The sequence below is a fragment of the Acromyrmex echinatior genome, chromosome 10, assembly GCF_024713525.1.
Source record: "Acromyrmex echinatior isolate Ae372 chromosome 10, ASM2471352v2, whole genome shotgun sequence".
Taxonomy (NCBI): Eukaryota; Metazoa; Arthropoda; class Insecta; order Hymenoptera; family Formicidae; genus Acromyrmex; species Acromyrmex echinatior.
Window position 1 is genome coordinate 7,341,560 of NC_141861.1, and position 20,922 is coordinate 7,362,481.

The 20,922-nt window shown below is 34.9% G+C and overlaps 1 protein-coding gene across 2 annotated transcripts in view; it reads left to right on the forward strand.

Annotated features, from left to right (window-relative positions):
- Rh5 (Rhodopsin 5) overlaps window positions 1–20,058 on the forward strand; it is a 273,046-nt gene extending 252,988 nt beyond the window's left edge. The window contains exons 1-8 of one of the 2 annotated variants that reach the window (XM_011063463.2): window positions 14,597–15,011; window positions 16,377–16,568; window positions 17,380–17,595; window positions 17,883–18,013; window positions 18,408–18,580; window positions 18,678–18,835; window positions 18,912–19,007; window positions 19,686–20,058. In XM_011063463.2, coding sequence (XP_011061765.1) covers window positions 14,950–15,011; window positions 16,377–16,568; window positions 17,380–17,595; window positions 17,883–18,013; window positions 18,408–18,580; window positions 18,678–18,835; window positions 18,912–19,007; window positions 19,686–19,794 — 1,137 coding nt within the window. In that variant the 5' untranslated portion in view covers window positions 14,597–14,949 and the 3' untranslated portion in view covers window positions 19,795–20,058. Of the gene's footprint in view, window positions 1–14,596; window positions 15,012–16,376; window positions 16,569–17,379; window positions 17,596–17,882; window positions 18,014–18,407; window positions 18,581–18,677; window positions 18,836–18,911; window positions 19,008–19,685 lie in introns of those variants that run through there. The other variant, XM_087410148.1, reaches the window with a different exon arrangement.
- The last annotated feature ends 864 nt before the right edge of the window (window positions 20,059–20,922 follow it).

A 20,922-nucleotide genomic window follows, 5' to 3' on the forward strand; every position in this document is an offset into this window, starting at 1 on the left:
ACTAATGCTATTAATACAACATCATTTTTTCGTATCCTTTGACCTAATTGTGTAATTTTTTAAAAAACTACTTTTCACTAAATAAAATTTTATGGAATATTCTCTTTCACACATATAATATATAAAAGAATTATTACTATCTTTTCATATTTTGAAAAGATTTAAATATCGTTTTATCACAATGGCAAAGTCAATGTACAAAGAATTGAAAAACATTTTGGTCACAGTTTAATACTTTTAAAGTCTAGCGCATACATTTGCATTTTTTCTGCGGTCGCCGTGGGAAAGAGCTCGAGAAATCCGCAGTGGCTTAACTCGAACATATCTCACGGAATCAGCGGATGCGATAAACGGGACACGAGAACGCGAGTCGAAGGAAATTTCCAATTTGTTAATAGTGCTATTCTTTTTCGTTCCGTCGGCTTGCACCGGTCATCTCGGGTATTAAGAGATAAAAATGGAATCGGGAGAATAGTGGTCCCGACAGTGGTCGAGAAACGAGTGTTAACCAGCTCCGCATGGAAAATGGCTCGAACCCGGGACCTTTCGTATTCTACTCATTAGCGTTGAATTATTCGAATAATATTTCTTTGTCCGGTAGAGAAATCAATGCGTCTGCCGGAGCGATGCATAATTCATGCCGTAGTTATCAGACAGATCGAAGATTAATAGGCCTGATCGGATGCTTTCTAATCGAACATTTACCGTTCCTTCGTTCTCTATCCCTCTTGCTTCTCCTTACTTCCTCCTGTGACGTTACTTCGGTTCTTTAAAAGAAATCGATAAGCTATATGCTCACTATAGAGCTTTTAAATTATTCAGGGTATCATTCGAACGTTGTTTCTGGTATATATGTTTTAGTAAAATTATTATTGCCTAATTCCAGCAGATTAATCGTCGAGAAAGGTTTCCATAATTTAGGTTTGTCGTTTTTATCAGCAATATCCCATTTATTCTAATATATTAGTTATATAATACCAGTTCATTTAATATGTTTATGTTGTATGGCGTAGACAAAACTTGCAATCTAATGGCCCGACTTTCAGACATCGCTGCCTTGGTAACGTTCCTTTCATTCTACATCCACAAAAAATTGATTGCAGAGCAGGAATTTAATTATTCTCTCTGGGTACACGGTTTGTGCCGACTGAGTTCGCATCAGAGGAAATATTTAACCTCTTCAGTTTAAATAAAAGTCTTGTAGTGAACTGCAAATTAACGATGAGATGGTTCGAACAATGCCTTGACCCTTTCGCTTTTTTAACTCTCTAGAATGAAATGAATAGATACAAATAGAAGCAAATAGAGTTGGAAATCCAATAATTGTAAAATCAAAACCCGATTTCGAAGATTAGAGATGTATTGCTTCGCAAAAGAATTTCTGTTATTTGAAAAAAGAAAATTAAAAATTTCCTAAAGAATTAAATTTGTGTACAATTGTATTCTCGTTAATTCCCGACAAAATACTTTCCTAAAGAATTAAATTTGTTTACAATTGTATTCTCGTTAATTCCTGACAAAATACTTCATGTTTTAAACTGAGCTTTTATAACTAAAAGCTTCTTATAGCTAATTAAAATAAACATTCTGTCATGTATGAGAAGATTAATACAAATAGTAGGTGCAAGATTCTGACAATAAATAAATTTATTACATGTAAAGAAAACACAGACGGTACGTCTGGTTACGATCAGTATTGAGATTTAATCGGAGCGAGCACGTACCGAAGGATAATTCAACGGCTCGTCCCCGGAAGTTAAATGACGTGACGTAGAAGCTAAGCATGGTTGGGGGAAAAAACAGTCGGCGGCTGGATTTTAAAAAGAACAAGAGTGGTTGAACGGGGTGAGCTGTAACACGGTTAGCTGCAGTCACGAGTCGAGCGAACTTCGATGGCACGGGCTAAGAATATATTTCAATTGAAATCGTTAAAAAGTAGTACGGCAAAATAATACGGAGGGAGAAGAAGAGAAAGGAACTTGATCGTGAGGTATAGCACGAATATCCGACGTCGAAAGAAGCGGTGTAGAAAGCGCAATTTATCCTCAATGTTATTCTCGAAACGTTCATTAATCCTATCTCGATCTAGAATATTTTCAGACGTATTTATTTTCATCATATGTGGTTGGTATAATTATACTATTTGACAAATTTCGCGAAAATTAAATAATCTAAATATGTAGATAATGCAAAATTGATATTTTTTCTTTAATATAATTATTACTATATAATAACTTTTAAGATATTTCTTAAAAGCTATTTTATATCGAAATATTTATATTAAAAAAATTTTTAATTTTGCATTATCTACATATTTAGATCGTTTAATTTTCGTGAAATTTCTTATATTGTATAAGTATGTTTTAATTTTATATATTCAATATTTAAATTCTTACAAAACTCTCTCACTGCTCAGCGCTTTATGTGTGTAACTGAGTTAATTAAAAATTTGTTAAGTATATTATATCTTTATATTTATCTTATTGCTTTTTATTCTTTAGCATCTGGCTATCCGAAGTTTCATACAAGTATTCTATATCATAGTCAATAGAGTATAGCATACATTTAGACTCCTCATTCATATTAAAGTTTGTGTTTACATCAATGCACTGGCAAACTCTGCGCTAACAGCCGGCAACTTTCTCGAGATACATTGTTGTATCTACTACTCACTAAAAAAGGTACTTACTATGTTATCTCGCACTTTTCAATAGTCTCCTAATTGAAAATCTAATGGTACTTCAATTAATATACTCTAAATGATATTATAAATACAAAATAACAAATCCAAATTAGATCTTGTTAAAAAATTGGATTACGTTTTTAAAAAATAATTATCATTGACAATATATATTCTTTAAATCTGAATTAATGGATAAATTACTGTATTATTCAGATAATCAATGACAATACTTGGCATTGGGAATTAGTGACATACTTGGCACTGGAACGGAAATTTGAGCATTGCAATATTAACATAAAATACCAATATCCGCACGTTAGTTTTAATCTTCCAATATCATGTATATTAAATTTATACATTAAAACAAAATTAGTTGTGTATCAAATAATAAAGATTAACTGGGGATTTGACGTTTCATTCGCTGATTACTAATGGCATACTTAGGATTGATGTCCAATGATTATCCATGGGTTCAGGTTTCGAAAGTAATTGAATTTTATAAAATTCTTTAATATCATAAAAAATAAAAGAGAAATTCATGTGTACATTAATTCACTAGATTTTAATTCTTTATCGGTTAATGTAGTGCTGAATATTTATGTAAAAAGTAGAAGCAAAAATATTGAATGAGGACTGATTGGGTCATTCTTGATAAAAGCGAATACATACGTAATGAGAAAGAACGAACCGACCGATTGACCTTTGTCGAAATGTTCGGTATCTATTTTGTGAACCGTCACGTGCGATTCAGTATCGATTCAACAGCATTTTTAATTTTCCCAAAAGCGCGTGGTTACCCTACAGCGTGTGTCACGTGGTCCGAGTCTCCAGATGTTACCTATACATCATGGTATGTTCGAGCACCCGGTTATATCAATTTTGCACTGGTGCGCGCGTCCGCTGTGCTGCCCGTCGTGAAAACCACCGACGCCCTTACAAATTGCCATCGCTGGTGCTAACTAAACGTGCACCCGTCCCCGGCTCAACGAGAAACGGCGACCTATTAATATCGCGAGAATAGTGTCGCGGGATCGCCGATGCTCTCACTGCCACTCATACGTTTTCCCAATACGAACTGATTGTAGTCTATAAAAAAAACGTGTTAAACGCTGATAAAAATTCAATCATTTGCCGTATTCTTTCAATTTTTGTCAAATCAGTAATTAATTCTCATGATAGTCGCACTAAATTTTGAACATTAAAATAGTTTTCCTATCGCTGATAATTATCTGCGGTAATTATTTCTGAAATATCAGTGGATAATTCTAATGATATTCATGGGAAAACACACTTTGCCTATTTACCTAATTGATTTAATGACTATTATTGTACGTTTATTAAAACCCATTATAATCGATTTACAATTCGGCATTGAATGTAACCAATAATTTTACGAGTTATGTATTCTACATACAGGGTGATTAATAGAAATTGTGTTAAAGATATCTTCCTCTTCCATTTCAACAATTGTTTTTCTAATTAGGATCCGGCATTTGAGGCTCGTCAGTTTCATTTGAGTTATATATTCAAGTCAGTTTATGAATTATCGAAACGGAAGAGGAAAAATATCTTTCAATATAATTTGAATGATTACTCTGTACATATATATATATATATATATATATATATACACACACACACACTGGAGCATTTAAAACTATATAATTAACTATATAAACTACATATTTTTGAAAAGCAACTATGTTTTCTTTACACCAATTGAATATTTCATATGCTGTGCATAAAGATAATAAAATATATATATATATATTCAGCAAAAAATCAATAATTTATTAAGATAATAAGGTATTAAGATAATTAATAAGATATTTTTTATTTTATGTCAAAATGTGCCAAAATACTGTACAATATTAGGTCATTTAAAAAGTATCCGCGGTTTTTTGTTCAATTTTTGAATGAAAAAACCGTGGATACTTTTTAAATGACCCAATATATCTCGTCAGCTATTAATTTTTCGATATTATTTCTACTTTAATACTTTTGTGTGTAGAATAGTTAAGAAAATCATTATGTAAAAAAAAAATTATATTATTACATATTTAAAAAAGTGAAGGCGACTTTGAAAAATCGATTTTTTAAAAATTGATTTTATCATTATTTATCTCCCTTGAAATCATACAACTTTTGTCTGAACATATTTTTGATTCAATGCATAATTTCAAGGATATATAATAGCTTTATAGAATAGCTTTAACGTTTTAAATGCTTCACTCTGTACATGCAAAGATTTTTCGAATGCTTTCGAAATCTCAACTAAAATTATAAATATTTAACATTATTTTAACGTGTTCCGATTTTTGTTACAAATTATAGAATTAAAGTGAATTAAAATAGATCGACGGTAATATCAAAAGAGTGAGAGAGACATCTTTCTGTTCTCAGAAAAAAGCAGTAATCGAACACTTAACTCTCCGACTGTAATCCAAGTATGTCTTTTTTGGTGAAAAAAAGTGAAATTTCACTCTCAAATTTCTTTGAATTAAAGAAGAGCTGAGTCTGGTTCACTTATTACTAAATTATACAGTTTGCAACAAATTTCCACTTTTTTTCTCATTTTTAAATTCTCAAATTTCAATTTTTATTAAATGAAATTTTTTATATTTAAGACCCAGATTGCAGATAGAGAGAGTAAAAATATGATTGCAAACAGAGAGTTAATCAGATTAAATTTATAGATGCACACCGTATCACAAGCGTACAACATGGCCTTCCAAAGTTTCAAGGTCGGTGGATAGATATCGTAAGCAATTCGTATAAGCCAAATGTAGTATTAAGAGGGGTCGGTAGAGTAAATTAATGAATTCTGCCAGTGGAGTTCGATAGCACAGGGGCGAGATGTATCGCGCGATATCACGCGAACGGAGCGCGTGTACACCTCAACCAATACCGGCGCGGCAACGTTATTTCCGGCACAACACAACGCGTTACGTTCACCACACCACAAATTCGTATTATATACCGGTCTCTCGCATTAGGTTGGTCGAAGGTGTGCCAAGTAGTCTGCACATACACCAAGTCCAAAGAGGGATGGTGAAAGAGGGATAGGAAGGTGAAAGACGAGCCCGCGGGGATCAGATGAGAGAAACAGAAAAGGTGCGCGAGAATAAGAGGGCGTATAATAGCGAGTATTACGGGCACTTAGTCACTTTTGTGCCGTGGTCGCCATTGTGCTAAGACAAAAGATGGAGAATCCCTTGGAGCGAATTCAACTGTCCCGTATACGAACGAACCAGTCGCTAGCATAGCACGAGCTCGGCCCGGTGCGGCCTGATGCCGCGCGAGAGGCAACGCGACGGGACGCGACGCGACGCTCGAACGAACATGATGCTTGAAGCGAAATTAAGCCCTGGTTCGCTTCGGTGCCAGCGAGGTATGTTCACCTTCGTCCCGCACTCATAGAAATTGCGAATTGCAGCGAGCACACCGCGAACATACGTATTCGTACGACTATGCGAGAGCCTTCCTTCCTTCCTTCCTTCCTTCCTTCCCGGGCAAACCCAGACGCACATTGTGCGAGTTCCCCTTTTGTTACCGCGTTGTTCCATTTCGAGCTTAAACAGAACGCACTTGCACGCGCGGCTATCGTTGTTGCCTCTTGTAATTCCGGTATTTTACGTTCTCTTTGATATTCTCCTCGAGAATATAAAAGCCTTCGAGTTTTGAATCGAGTTCTTTTCTACTTTTTTGAACAAATGCTGATGGATCTATTTTCTTGGGAATTATAATATATCGCTTGTTTGCGAAGAAAAGTGATACAAGATACAGCTAAAAAATTAGTATTTTTGAGATAATGAGAGAAATTTAATTCAGAAGATGTATGGCTTTATTTATAGAAAAACGATTTGTAATTCTCCCAATTTATCACCAAAAGAGTCACAGCAGTTTATCAAGGTTTAATTGATTTATAGAAAAGAAATATTTTTTGAGTTAGATATCTACCGTGAAAAAATATTGTTGGTGCTGAAATAGAAAAATTATTTGGAATTATGTTATTTTTCTTTAAAACATTGTTCCAATTTAGAATTTTTTAAATGCCCAAAAAGTTGCTAATTTTAAGATGAATCACTTTTTTATAAAATAAGCCATATATATGTGATTTACTAATTTAATCTTCCCTCTAGAGATGAAATTTGGAATTTACAATGTTTATTTTAAAATTGAATTCAGGGTAAATTCAGAATTTATGCAAGTTATATTTAAGAACTGAAGATGGAAATGTGTATATAACACATGAACATTGAAATATATATATAGTACTTCTACCCAAAAGATAATACTTCGCTATATATTGATATATATATATATATATATATAGCGAAGTATTATCGTTAGACGTATATCGATAGATTTTTCACTTACAAGATATTTTTTTAGCAAAATTAGTAAAAAAATTGATTTTGAAGGACAAAGGACATCCTCTCTACATGGAAAAAATGGTTCTCTTAAAGAATCTCAAAATTTAACTAGGTATAGACCAAAAATAATTTTTAGACCATTAAAATAATTAAGATGCTCAAAATGGTTGCTAGAATGTTAAAACATTTTGCAGTATTGTTCCTCATGCTTTGAAATTCCTACATAATTATTTTGATAATCCAATAAAATTATTTTCAGATCTGTATCTAGCTCAAACAAAACCGTTCTTTCTGTGTAGAGATTTAAAAAATTTTGTCATAATTCATAAAATTTTATAATAAAAATGTAAGAGTAAATGGCCGTGATCGACACGCGAATACAATAATCCAAGTAAGGCTGTGGAATACGTAATAACTGATGTGTGAAATGTATTAGTGAATTGCTTTGGTCGCGAAACTTGTCGAAGTAACGCAATTTCAACTGTCGTCCATGCGGATGTTTGCCAATCCAAAATGCGTTTCGGGAAAGCGTAGAAGACGAGATTAGCTTCGTGAACGAAACGCAATCATGATTTCCGTTTTGACGAAACTCTCCCTTTTATTGTATTCCACAGTTCTTCAATTTTGCTCTCGCGAAACAGTATCGAACAATAAGAGAGGGACGTGTCGAATAGGGAAAAAAGGTCAAAGGCTTATATAGAAAGTATTCAAGTCTTTCATCTCGAACATCAAAAGGTAATTCCCGAAATTATGGAGATTTTTCCGAAGAATTCCACGAAATTGACGTTATCCTACTAAAGAGGACCAGGACTCTTTGTAATACTGCAACGTTACTGACAAAGGAGGGAATAGGTTGAAAGTACAAATGAAACGTTACCTCAACTGCCATACGTACACACACTTGGTATATGTCTCGCCTAAGTCCTTGGCTCCGGTTTCCGCCTTTGCGTTTCCTCGGGGAAGTTCTCGCGCGCGCGTTCGGTTCTCGTGTTCCCTACTCCTATAGACAAGTAAACGGTTTTCACCTTGTGGTACACGTATTTCTGATAAACGAATACTTATATATATATATTTCTCAAGTATTTAGGATAATTTATGTTATTATAATCTTGCAATAATCTCGCTTTTTAATTAAGAAATCATAAAAAATTATAAATACTAATTGCAACAAATGTAACGTTCATTACATGATACACTTTCTAAAAATGAATCAGTATATTGTTACTGAAAAACAGTAAATATTCGCTGATGATTACATCAGTTATAAGTGTAACACTGAAGTCTAAGAAAAGTGATTATTCAATTTTTTTTCTTTAGTTGTAAATAACGGTTATCTTTAACAAAGAATTTTGTTGGTAATAATCTTAAAATATATTTATTATAAATTTTAGAAAAATTCATTAATTATAATTATTATTTACTCAAAACAAAGAATTATTTTCTTTTGAAGAGTATTATATAAAATTAATCAAAGAAACAACTTTATATAATAAGCGAATTGAATTGTTTTAATTTATAAGATTCAAACTATATTTTGAATAAATTTAATGCTTGTAATGAACTTATGATAGAGATTTAGACATATTTTGAAATACTTTAAACAAATTATTACTTGTGTACAGTACCTATATGTATTTTTCTGTGCCCACACTGTAAGATTTCTTTAAATTTATAAACTTAACATAAATAGTTAAAAACGAGAAAATACGCGTTATCATAAGAGAATTAGAAATTGCTAAAGCTTACACAGGTGAAATCGAATAACGTCTGCTTTCACAGTTTCGATAGCAGTGTACAGTTTCTAGATCGATTGTTCTAACAAACAGGTGGATTCTGAGGAAATAACGTGTGGCAAATGGATCTGCGATGATCAGAATACATATAATGAGCGATGCTGATGTTAACGCGTTAATCATGTTCGCGGTGCAACGAGCCGCGACTGTATCACGTACAGAGGCACTGACCAAGATTATCCATTTCCACTATCCATTTTATTCGGCATCATCCGGCTCGCTGCTCCGAGTCGACCGAGTCAAAGTCGCGCGATCAAATCGATCTGCGCCGACTGCGCGCTTCGTTTCTAGTTGTCGGATCTGTCGCTTTGAGTACGTTTACGCTTACAGTTACATCGACCTCAATGAGCGTCAGGATCGAACCGGCGCGACCGTTTGTATTTCTGTCGGATCATACGTGCCTGAAGAAAGAGAGACACTAACTGGATATTCGCGAGACTACCAAAAGAATATGTAATATACTGAAAAAAAAGCCATCAAATTGTTGAGTGAAATAATTTCAACCAAATGTTCAGATAACCAAATATAATTTTTTATTTTTATAAGTATTATCATTAATAATACCGTTTGATATTACCATTACTAAATATTTATAAAGATAAAATTATATTCAGTTATATTTTATTTGAAAGATTGAAATTACTTTACTCAGCATTTGGCACCTATAATTTAATTCTTTTTTTAATGTAATAAGTGAAAGTGAAGCAATAGATAAATAATACAAATAAACAAAAGGTGCTTTATTCGGTCAAAACAGATTGTTAGTGTTTAGTAATATTTCTGTCAGTTAATAGGGGTTTTAGATAAAAAAAAACGAATACATTTTTTGTTTAGGGCAACTTAAATAATTGATTTTGAAATTATAGATGAAAGGACTCTTCAGTAATTTTATGGAAAATTGGGTCTCGATGAAATAAGTTAGTTTTCATGTAATATAGCTTATAATGTGGTAACACAAAGATGTTCTAGACATAAGGTTCAATAATAAATAACTTTTAAGCTATGCTGTATCAAAGATGCTCTGTGAGCACAAGTTTCATATACTTTTGATAAATTAATGCACTTGCAGATTGCTGAAAAACTATCCATTGATGCTTATAACATCTTTTGTTCACCATATTACAAGCTTCATTATATGTAAAAACTAACTCATATCACCGGAATTCAACTTTCTGTATAATTAGTGTAAAATCCTTTTAAATACATTTTTCAGTTTTATAAACTGCGCGCCAATTACGTTAAAAAAGTAGAAGAAATATGTCAGTTTTTACAAATTATATCATGCAAGTTGTGTTTTTCGTAATACAATACAAATTATTATATAAACTCGTCCTTTTATTTCGTATTATTTTATTGTTATATTTTTCTGAATTATGTTTTTAGAAGATAATTTCACAATTTTTCCTTCACAAATCAAATTTACACTGCAAATTTACATAGATACAAATACGTTATAGGTAATTTTCTCACAGAAACGTTCACAATGCTTTCACTGCAGATGTATAATGTATGCGTTTCTCTTTTTCTGTCACGTCATCAATTACACTAATCAAAACGGGTGTATTTCGTCTCACAATGTCGTGCAACTCAACACACTTATTTCGATGATATTATGCCTTTGGAAATAGCAGTTTCTAATCGACAGACATCGCCACGTGCAATCAGCCATAATCACTTGTACACGGCGGCAACTTCCTGTATAAGCGATCGCAAAAATTTTCGCCTACTATGACGTATTGAAAGCATAGCTCTCTTCGCAGTTTTCTTCCATTTCGATAATAGCTTCTTTGCAATCAGTCACCGTCGGCTTTTTGTATTCGCCGCGTTCGCGTAACGGACCAACTTTCGCGGACTGAAGAGCGAGGATACAGTTTTCTTTTTGTAGAGCGAGATACCGAAAGAATGCAAGTGCATTCAACGCGCGGAGAGATATCTTGCGAGGCACATAATGCGCTTTATTGTCTGCGATGCTACTACTATGTATGCGATTCTTTTTCTCCCTCCTCTTCCTACGTAAAAATAATCGTGGAATAAAAGCGCATAATGACCCGTCGCTACTACCGCTGCCGTCACCAAAACCAGGGAGAAAAACGAAAGAAAGGCAGAGAATTTCGTTAAAGCACTCTATCATGCTGGCGAGTCGAAAAAAATTCGTTATTGTACTTCATCGTTAAATTAAGGAAATTAGCCACTCGTTCAGGTACGAATCGCCTCAAACACGTTTGTCTCTTCCAAAAGTCAATCGATAGCACATCATAATTCTGTCTCGTAAGAACGATTCTTTGATTAAATGCGACGCTGAATTGATCACGCATAACGACGCGAGAGCTTTCGCGTCGTGACTGACTTTGATGAGACAATTTGAATAATAGCGATGGCTCTTGACTTGGGAAAAAGTGTCAACTTCCAATCTCATCGCATCGAGAATCCTCTCGACTGGTTTCTCAAGATTGAACTGTCGTCGGGAAAACGAGGGCCTACTACGGGGTTATCCTAGCTCGTATTCACTCATTTCGGTAAATTGCCATTGCGAGAATAACAAGAACAAGAAGTCGTCGACGCCGACCGCACAATTAGCGTTAATCCGCTTCCCTTCAATCTGCATTCCTTTGTTCGTCCTTCCTACAACTTGACTATGTGAATGCTATCGGGTGACGATTATATATACATATACATATACAATTATATATATATGTATGTATATATATATATATATGGATGGAGTTCAGGGATAAGAATCAATGCTATAGCGAAACAACAGTAACAGTTAAGAAATAAAAGGTCAAAGGTAAGCGAGACAATATAGTAGTTTATCCCGCGAATCTGGCCATTAATATTTCAGTTTCATATATTTATGGCACCAATCAATACCCTATTTCTATCCCACTCCGTGCCGGAAATGACCCAGATAGGCGAAGACCAGGCAACAGTTTAAGGTCTTGTATATGCTGCAACGGGAATGTGTGACAAGTTTTGCTACTTGAGTCCGACGTATAAACGACATACGACATAACGAAATGGAGGCACTTTGCAGCAGTGCCTATTGTTAACGGCTACTCCTCTAAAATCCTCATATTTCTAGCAGTTGTACTTTGTACCGTTTTATGGCTACAATATTCTAATAATAAATATTTTTCTGTATTTGATATTTGATTTAGCTTTTTATTCTGAAATTTTTTTTTTTTTTTTTTTTTTTTTTGAAAATTGAACGGAAGCAACATTGGCGACATTCAATAGACCAAATGCCGCCGATGTGGCTTATCGAACCGCCGGAACAGAAAAATACGTACAGCGTAGTATGGTATACCACCTAAAAAGACGGGTTGCAGTTTTGTCCAATCAAGTGGTCCTATTGGCACACGTCGTTGGCTCGTAACCAAAGCCATGATCGATCTCTATTTGTATCGGCCGGCAATCGGATATTGGCCGATGAACATACGAAAAAGAGGAAGGCGTCGACCAAGGCAGCAAAATGGTAGATGTAAGCAAGAGATATCGCGGCGGGTGTGGTAATGTTTTACCATAACCGTAAATAATATTTGAAATCGATGTTATCTGCGGCTTTACAGAAGTTCAATATACTCTTATTTTAATCACGACATGCTATTGACAACGAGGACCAAAGTATCGACAATGGACATCTGAAATCGGGAAATAACAAATCGCGAAAGTACATGTGAAAGTGCGAGGAATACAACACATGTACGAAAGGCGAAATAGAGGCGCAAACTGCAACGCGGACCGCCGTCTCGCTGCGTCGTTCGTCGCGCTCATTGTTGCCATAATCTGGCCGGGCTAGGCCCATTGTTTGTCATCCAATCTTTCCGCTGAATTTCCATCACGGACAATAGTGGCGGTGCTTTATAAGTCGCGCGAATTACATGGGCGAACGCTGCTCGTAAATATAGCCGGTGAATCGTGAAAAAGCGCTGCCCGCCATGCTCGCTCTCTTTGCGATGTCGAGCGATGCTTCATATTCTCTCGGCTTTACTCTACTCGTCAACGAATGAGGAACGTGCGCTTATTTTATTCCTTTTCTGATTTGTGCTAAAATTGTATTCATTATTGGAAATTAAATAAGTAGAAAGAAAAATAATACTAATTTGAAAACGACTTTACGTAAAAATAGATTAATACAACTGGGATATGAAAAGAAAGAATATTCTTCAATTTATTCTATCATACTTTTATCTTGTTGACGATGAGAGAGAGAAAGAAAAAGGAAGATATATATATATATACACACATACATCTTCCTCTCTCTTTCTGTCTCAGTAAAAAATTTATTTTTATTTACTGATGTATGGAAAAATTTATTGTGTTAATGTATAGTAGTTATGAGCTTATATATATGTAAGCTCAGTAAATAAAAATAAATTTTTTTTATTTTAATGATAGCTAAACAATAATATCTGTACAATAAGCTTAACTCAGTCTAATTGCACAATCCTCCGAGCTTTTTATATATTACACTAACATCCCTCTAAAGCTTTCTAAAGCTTCCTATTAAAGCTTTTCGTATAAAAAAGAAAGAGAGATTCCAATTTCATCCTGTTTTCTAATCTCTTTCGTGTGTTTTCTACGGTGGAATTCTTCCTTCCGTTTCAAAAATCATCTTTATCGATCTAGGCAACAAAAAAAATTGAGAATTCATGCGGGACAGCCGGAGCGGATTTATCGATAACTGCCAGTAGGTGGATAACAACTACGAGTATCCGCGCGAGAGAAGAGTCCACGAGAGTCACAGTCCCGCTCGTAAATCAACGGAATTTCGCAACCGTTCCGGGACAATTTTATGATTTAATCCAGTGGATGCGTGAAGGCTGCGGTCGCGAACGGGCGAACGAGGACAGTGGTGAAAACGCGAGGCCGTCGCTTGCACGGCCGTATATCGGGTGCACTCCTCGAGATGAATTTCCCGCGTGCATCGCCGCCGACATAGTAGTAACCGCGAGAGTGAAAAACCTCTGTGGCCGACTACGAGAGCTCGCAGTGTAACGGGAAACGCATCCGCCCGCGCTTGTTCTCGAATTTTCCCATCGGTCGCGTTGCATTCTGCGGCTACGGTCCATCGGCTACTATTGGCTATATATCGCGATAAGGTGTAATAAAATCTCGATTAGGATCTACATTGGAAATTTAATTAACTCGAGGATGGCCACGCGCTTCTGTAAATTGCATTTTATTATATCGGAAATCGATTTTTTTTTAAATTAACGCTTCGCTATTTAACACCTTCCGTTTCATCAGAGGCGGATATTTGAGAGAAACTGATGTTATATTATCTATATATTGGAGGATAAGTATGCTGATTCATTAATGAGCCGACTTAGCTTTGCGAGAGGTCTCTCGCACGGAAATTAATTTAGTTCTCTCAATTTAGTCTCTCAACTGTAGCAGGGATTATCATTATGTATTATATAATGCGTTACATTTTTGCCAACAAGCTCAACTGTCGCGTGCTCGCGAGGGAATATTCCAATGCCAACGCCGCATAAAATGGCGAATCGAATAACCGTGATTACCTTGAATAGAGATTACGATACATTAGGAGAGAGGACGTGTCGACTTGCCAAGAGAAAGAGAAAGAAAGGAGAAAGATCGTGCAACGAGGATCGGTCGCGTGACGGACGAGCTTCGGGCCAGAGCGAAAGGTTTCTCGCATTTGGTAAATCGCAAATCGAATTAAGCTCTCAGGCGGCACGCTATCCTCGATCCGAAATGTCGTGGACGTATAAAAGAGAGCGATAACGACGTGGCCGGACAAGTGAGTTGCGGAACGTGCGTCCATCCCCTTCGCATCGCGTCTCACTTCAATCTAGGAACCTCTCACAGCTATTACATACGGCTTTAAAGTGTACATCTCGTCCGGGGAGATTCGTCGTCGTCTGTGTCCGCGGCGCCGACAAGTCAGCCAGACCGCAGGAGAAAGGAGAGAAATTGTTCCCACATATCGGTAGCATCCGTCCGGTCGTTCGTGTTCACAAGTTGACTTGGAAAATTAACTGGCAAACTTCAGCGGGGGAGGGTGGTTGCATCATCAAACAGTGCATCGAGCGGTGCACTTGTCAGCTCGCGACTCGACTTACATCGAAGGATGTTGATGCATAATGGTAGTGGTATCGTGGCTGGGCCATTGGCTTTCGCCAGCAGAGTCGGGTAGGTGTGGCTCTATATACTTGTATATATATATATATATATACCGTATATTTCTCCTTATAATCATCCGACATTGTGTGGCGGCTGCGAAGAGCCGCTGATAATATTCGCGGCACGAGGGAGAATATGAAAGCAGAATGGGTGCGAGCGAGAAGCACGAAAGTTCTCGCAGCAAGCTCATGTACACAACGCTCGCAACATAGATGCAGCGTTTCATTCGCGAATAAGATCGCGATGCGATAAGGAAGAGCTTAGGGAGCTCTTACGACCGGAGAATAGACAGGCTATCAAATCATGCGCGCATTACGGAGCTACGCTGCCACATAGATCCTACGATAAGCCGGAAGGACTAATAATCACTCGGCAGCACAATTAGCGCACGGCCGGATTTAATCCATCGATGGTACATGCGAATGGATCTCATTACCATTAATGTTCGCCGCACGTGAAAACGCGTCATTTTCCACGCGATGAATGAAAATCTTTTTCTCCAAATAGCCGCCGGTGGTGATGGTGTAACAACGAAAATAACAATGCTACCGATAATAACGTGTAACATCGGCTGCACGCAGATAAGGTTTCGCAATATTATTTGCCTGGTACAAGTCTCGGTTGTACGAGATTAATGTATAATGTTTGAATTCTCTCTCGTCGATAGCGGGTCGAAATTTTTCGTGATATTATGCCCCTTCAACCGTATTGGTGGCGATTTTATCATCGAACGAATTTGCCGAGCGTAAATGGATCACGTCTACGTTGCATTGCATCGCGATCGATGTAGCGAATTTGCGGGTCGTCTTACTCGGGAAAGTCGCAATTCTTATCGTCGACGCGAAAGCTATTTGTCCTACAACCTTTACATTTGCGATGTCGTGACGGAGTAATAATGCCGGTCACGAAGGAAGCGACAGAAATTACCCTCCTAGGTCTTATGGAAATTCTTGGCTGCCCGTTTAATCTGTAGATAGTGATTTAGGATTTTGTTTTATCGCGTTTTGATCAAATTAAAGAAAAATTATAATTTTACACGATTCTTATTTAAATATTATAATTATGTTTCTTATCTTAAAGCAATTTTCCAAGTATTCTTAATTTTCGACGTTAATTTCAGATTCAAAATCATTTTTACTTTACGGTATAAAGCATTTTGCAAAATATCTTTTCAGTATTTAACATTAATCATCACGGTAATTAAACACTGGATTAAAATTCTGATAGAATCAAATCCGCTGAATTAAAACGCGAAAAATATAAGCTTCTATTATTTAATTTATGGAAGCTTTACTAGTCCCGGTTAGAGTTTCGAAAATTTCGATAACTTCGTGTGATCAAATATTAACTAGCCGGTATATTTTTAAATAACAGAGATGTACAGCCACTGCAAGAACATTTCCTAGGATGGAACTTCCCCCCTGAACACGCGGATCTCGTGCACCCGCATTGGCGTGTATTCCTCGCACCCGGAAGACTATGGCACGTCGCCCTCGCGCTCATTTACCTTTTGCTCCTGATGCTGTCCCTCCTTGGGAATGGCATTGTTATTTGGATTTTTAGCACGTAAGTTTGTATTATTTAAGAAAATTTCTTAAGACGATTTGAAAATTAATACAGCTAAGAAAATCTAATTAAATTAAAATTCCAATAATTGCAATATAAGCAATATAGTTTCAACTATTAGCAATATAGTTTCCAAAATTCAACTATATATATATATATGTGATATATTAAATATGCAATGTATTTTTATAAAATGCGCGCTTTTAAAATATACGCATATTTTAAGAATTATTATATAATTTCGTCCGATCTTTTAATGATTGTGAATTATATATAATCTTATTAATGCCTAACACACAATTTTTAATCTTCTTAATTTTTTAAACCATTTTTAATTTACCACTATTAATTAACCACTATTAATATTGTAAATATTCGTAACATTTTATCAAAGAAGAAAAGAGGGGCTAAACTATATAAAAATAAGCTTTATTTTGCGCAATCCTGTTCCATTTACATCAAACACATTAAGACGTTTGTTTCTATTCTTATTATTTTTATTTTTGCTAAATTCATAGATTGTATTTTTTTTCGACTTTTTAAAAATTTTGATTAGTATAATTTATTACTATCTCTTGTTAAAACTGGATGTACGTAGGCATGTAAATGTTCCTGCTTACAAGATCGATAAAACGGTGGTGCTGTCGCCATCTTTATACGTGAGACTGAATCGCTTTGGCACAGTCTTTGCTACGTATGATAGAAAATATTATCACATTTTCTCTACCCTATATTTTTCTTCTAAAACAAAATCTTTCTTAAAATTAATGTTTACCGTAATGAATATTTATTTTGATATATTAATGCTTAGGTCAAAATCATTGAGGACACCATCGAATATATTTATCTTGAATTTGGCTGTGTTCGATCTACTGATGGCAACGGAGATGCCTATGTTGATCATAAACAGCTTCCTGGAACGAACCATTGGTTGGGAGACCGGATGCGATGTGTATGCTTTGCTCGGTGCGATTTCCGGGATGGGACAAGCGATTACCAACGCAGCGATCGCTTTCGATCGATACAGGTCGGCACGCGCGATTTGGCTTTGACTGTTTTTATTGATTACTATTGAACAAGTTTAATTGCATTTTTATAGAATCAATTATTGAACAATTACAAAGCGATTACACGCTCGTTAAAATTTAACGACTGCAGTACATTGTAAACGACTATGTCAATGATAACGATAACAGACTCATACAAAGACAAAAAATTTTATTAATAAACGTTTCTCGGCACTTATCATTAATCAATTTAATCAATAATAACGGCAGGATTGTAACTATTCTATTATACGTCTTGATACTACAGGACAATTAGCTGTCCGATTGACGGTAGACTGAATGGAAAACAAGCTATGGTACTAGCTCTATTCACATGGTTTTGGGCACTGCCATTCTCGATATTGCCTATGACAGGATTGTGGGGTCGATATGTGGCAGGTAAACAGGTTCCTTCTATCGCTTTTATTGTTAGAAAAGTAATAAGATTTAATAAAGAGAGAAAGAGAGAGAGAGGGGGGAAAGGGAGAGAGAGGGAGAGAGAGTATTTTAGATTTAATAAAGTAAAGTAATAAGATTTTATTATATTAAAGTAATAAGATTTCATTTTCGTATTTAAGCTCCATATTATAATTTCCTGTGATTAACAGGACTTACATTTAACTTACATTTTCATCTCGCGAACAATTTGCATTGCCATTTGAGATTTTTAAGATTAAAAGATAAGATAAAATGTATTTTGGGATTTTTGGAGTAATTTTATTATCTGATTTTCTAGTAAAGAAGTTAAGTATTATAGACATTTAGTAAATACTAAATATTATATGATTTTCAGAGGGTTTCCTTACGACATGTAGCTTCGATTATCTAACGGATGACGAGGACACGAAGACATTTGTAATAACAATATTCTTCTGGGCGTATGTTCTTCCTATGCTACTGATTATATACTTTTATTCGCAATTGTTGAAATCTATTCGCTCTCACGAGAAAATGCTCCGCGATCAAGTAAGCAGAAATTTCGCGATTCAGTCCAATGACAAATCGACCTTAAGCTTCGATGACATAAATTATGGAGGGTTTATTTGGCGTTGTATGTTTATAGGCTAAAAAGATGAACGTCAAATCACTCGTATCAAACCAAGACAAAGAGAGAAGTGTTGAGATGAGAATTGCAAAAGCTGCATTTACGATATTTTTCCTCTTTGTGCTTGCATGGACACCGTATGCAGTAGTCGCTTTAACTGGAGCCTATGGAAATCGGTAACGAGATCGAAAATATTTTTCGATTCGAAAAATTTTCTACTTTCCTCTTCAATTCATTTTATATATATTCCAGCGAAGCGCTTACTCCGCTGTCGACTATGTTACCAGCCATATTCGCCAAGACGGTGTCGTGCATCGATCCATGGATATATGCAATCAACCATCCTAGGTAACACGTATTCGTTCTAGCATTATGTCATTTCTAATAAAATTTTGTTTACAATTGGAAAATTTGCGTTTAATTTAACGTATTTTAACGTTTAAATTTAACGCATTTCACATATTTTCCAAACGTTGCATGCAAATTTTTATGTTAATTTAACGAGATGCACATGTGAAAAAATAACACAAATATTATGCAAAAAATTAACTAAAATATATAACACTCACCTAATTTATAAACAAATTGTAGATTATATTTTTTGTAAAATTAATATTTATTATATATGTTTAATTAATGCATTTTATTCATTTATGTTAAAATTTAAAATATACAATATACTTTAAAATTAACATTAGTTTTATTACTTATTCACTTACTAATAATAATTGTATATATTATTTTAACATTATATTATTTTAACATTAAGACATATTAAATATTAATTTAATGAAATATTTAAATGACACAATCACATTACGTTATATTAACATTCAGATATATTAAAAATTCAAGATATATAATTTCAGCAAAGATCAATTTTAACATAAAAACAAAATGTTTTTTATGTAAAATACAGTGCAATTATTATAATTTCGATACTCGATAAGATCAAAAGATAATTCCGAGATAAGCAATTGTAGTTTTCCAATTATATAAGTAACTGAAAAAAATGTGTGTGTACAGGTATCGACAAGAACTGGAAAAGCGCTGCAAATGGATGGGAATTCGAGAAAAAATAGCCGAGGATACTGTATCGGCGCAAACGGAGAAAGTAAACGCGGAAGAAACGTAAACTTATTGTTGATCAACTATTAATGACTGTTATCGAGAGGATATCGATCGATCACACTGCATTTTTACCACAAATGCAACTTCGATCGGTCGCCTAGATTTTTTAAAAATACATCTCATTAAAAATGTTGATATAAACGGAAACCCCATTCTATGATAAGAAACCAATATAACTTCTATATGAATTCTATATGAATAAGAAAGGACTAAACTTCTTTAGTGTATATCAAGCTATTACTACAAATACAAGCAAATATGAAACTAACATTTTTTCGTTCTCCTCTCAATCATTCCGCAATAGATACAACCTCAACGCAATTAAAAATTTTTTTTAATTATTTACATGTTATATCATGCTTTCTGTAGTTTATCAGAGATGGCAGAATAGGAAAGCCCGTACTGTGCTGCCATCCCCATAGCTGATCTATTTTTATTGATCTTGGATTAAAAATTTCAAAGCGTTTCGTTGCTAATTGTTGTATTTATTCCGTTTTATTAATAATGAAAAATGGTTGCAATTAGGAGCAATAACCGCAAAATGTATTAAAATGTTATTAAAATTAAAATATGAATCTTTTAAAATACTAAATTGTATCATTGAGTATTATCATTGAATATGAGACATCTATTATAATTATCTCATTCTATAATATTTCTATAATATTTCTTAATTTGAATTAAGATAATTGAGAGCTAAGTACAATATTTTAATTTCTATATAAAGTTTCCATCTTTTTTCCCAAATTGGATCAGATATAGGAAAGTTATAAATAGCTGGAATAGTTGAATATATGGCTCTTCTACCTACATAAAGATCAAGTCAAGGATCACGAATCAGTCGTTTGAGGTGGTGTAGATTTTCTTCATCCATCCACGGCAGAAGAGCAACTTATCTATCAGGTGAATAGAGTGGATAGAGATCTCTTTCTGTCCACCGAGAGTGAAGAAACATTGTCTTATCTTGGAACGAGGTCACGTGCCACCCGAAGCGTGGAAGAAGCCTAGATAGAAAAGAAAGTCGCTGAGAAAAGAGTGAGAACGGGAAAAGAGTAGAACGGAGGAAAAAAGGCGAGCAAAGCTCGAAGACAGCTCCGAAGAATACCACAGCACGTTCGCGTTTATGTGTTAT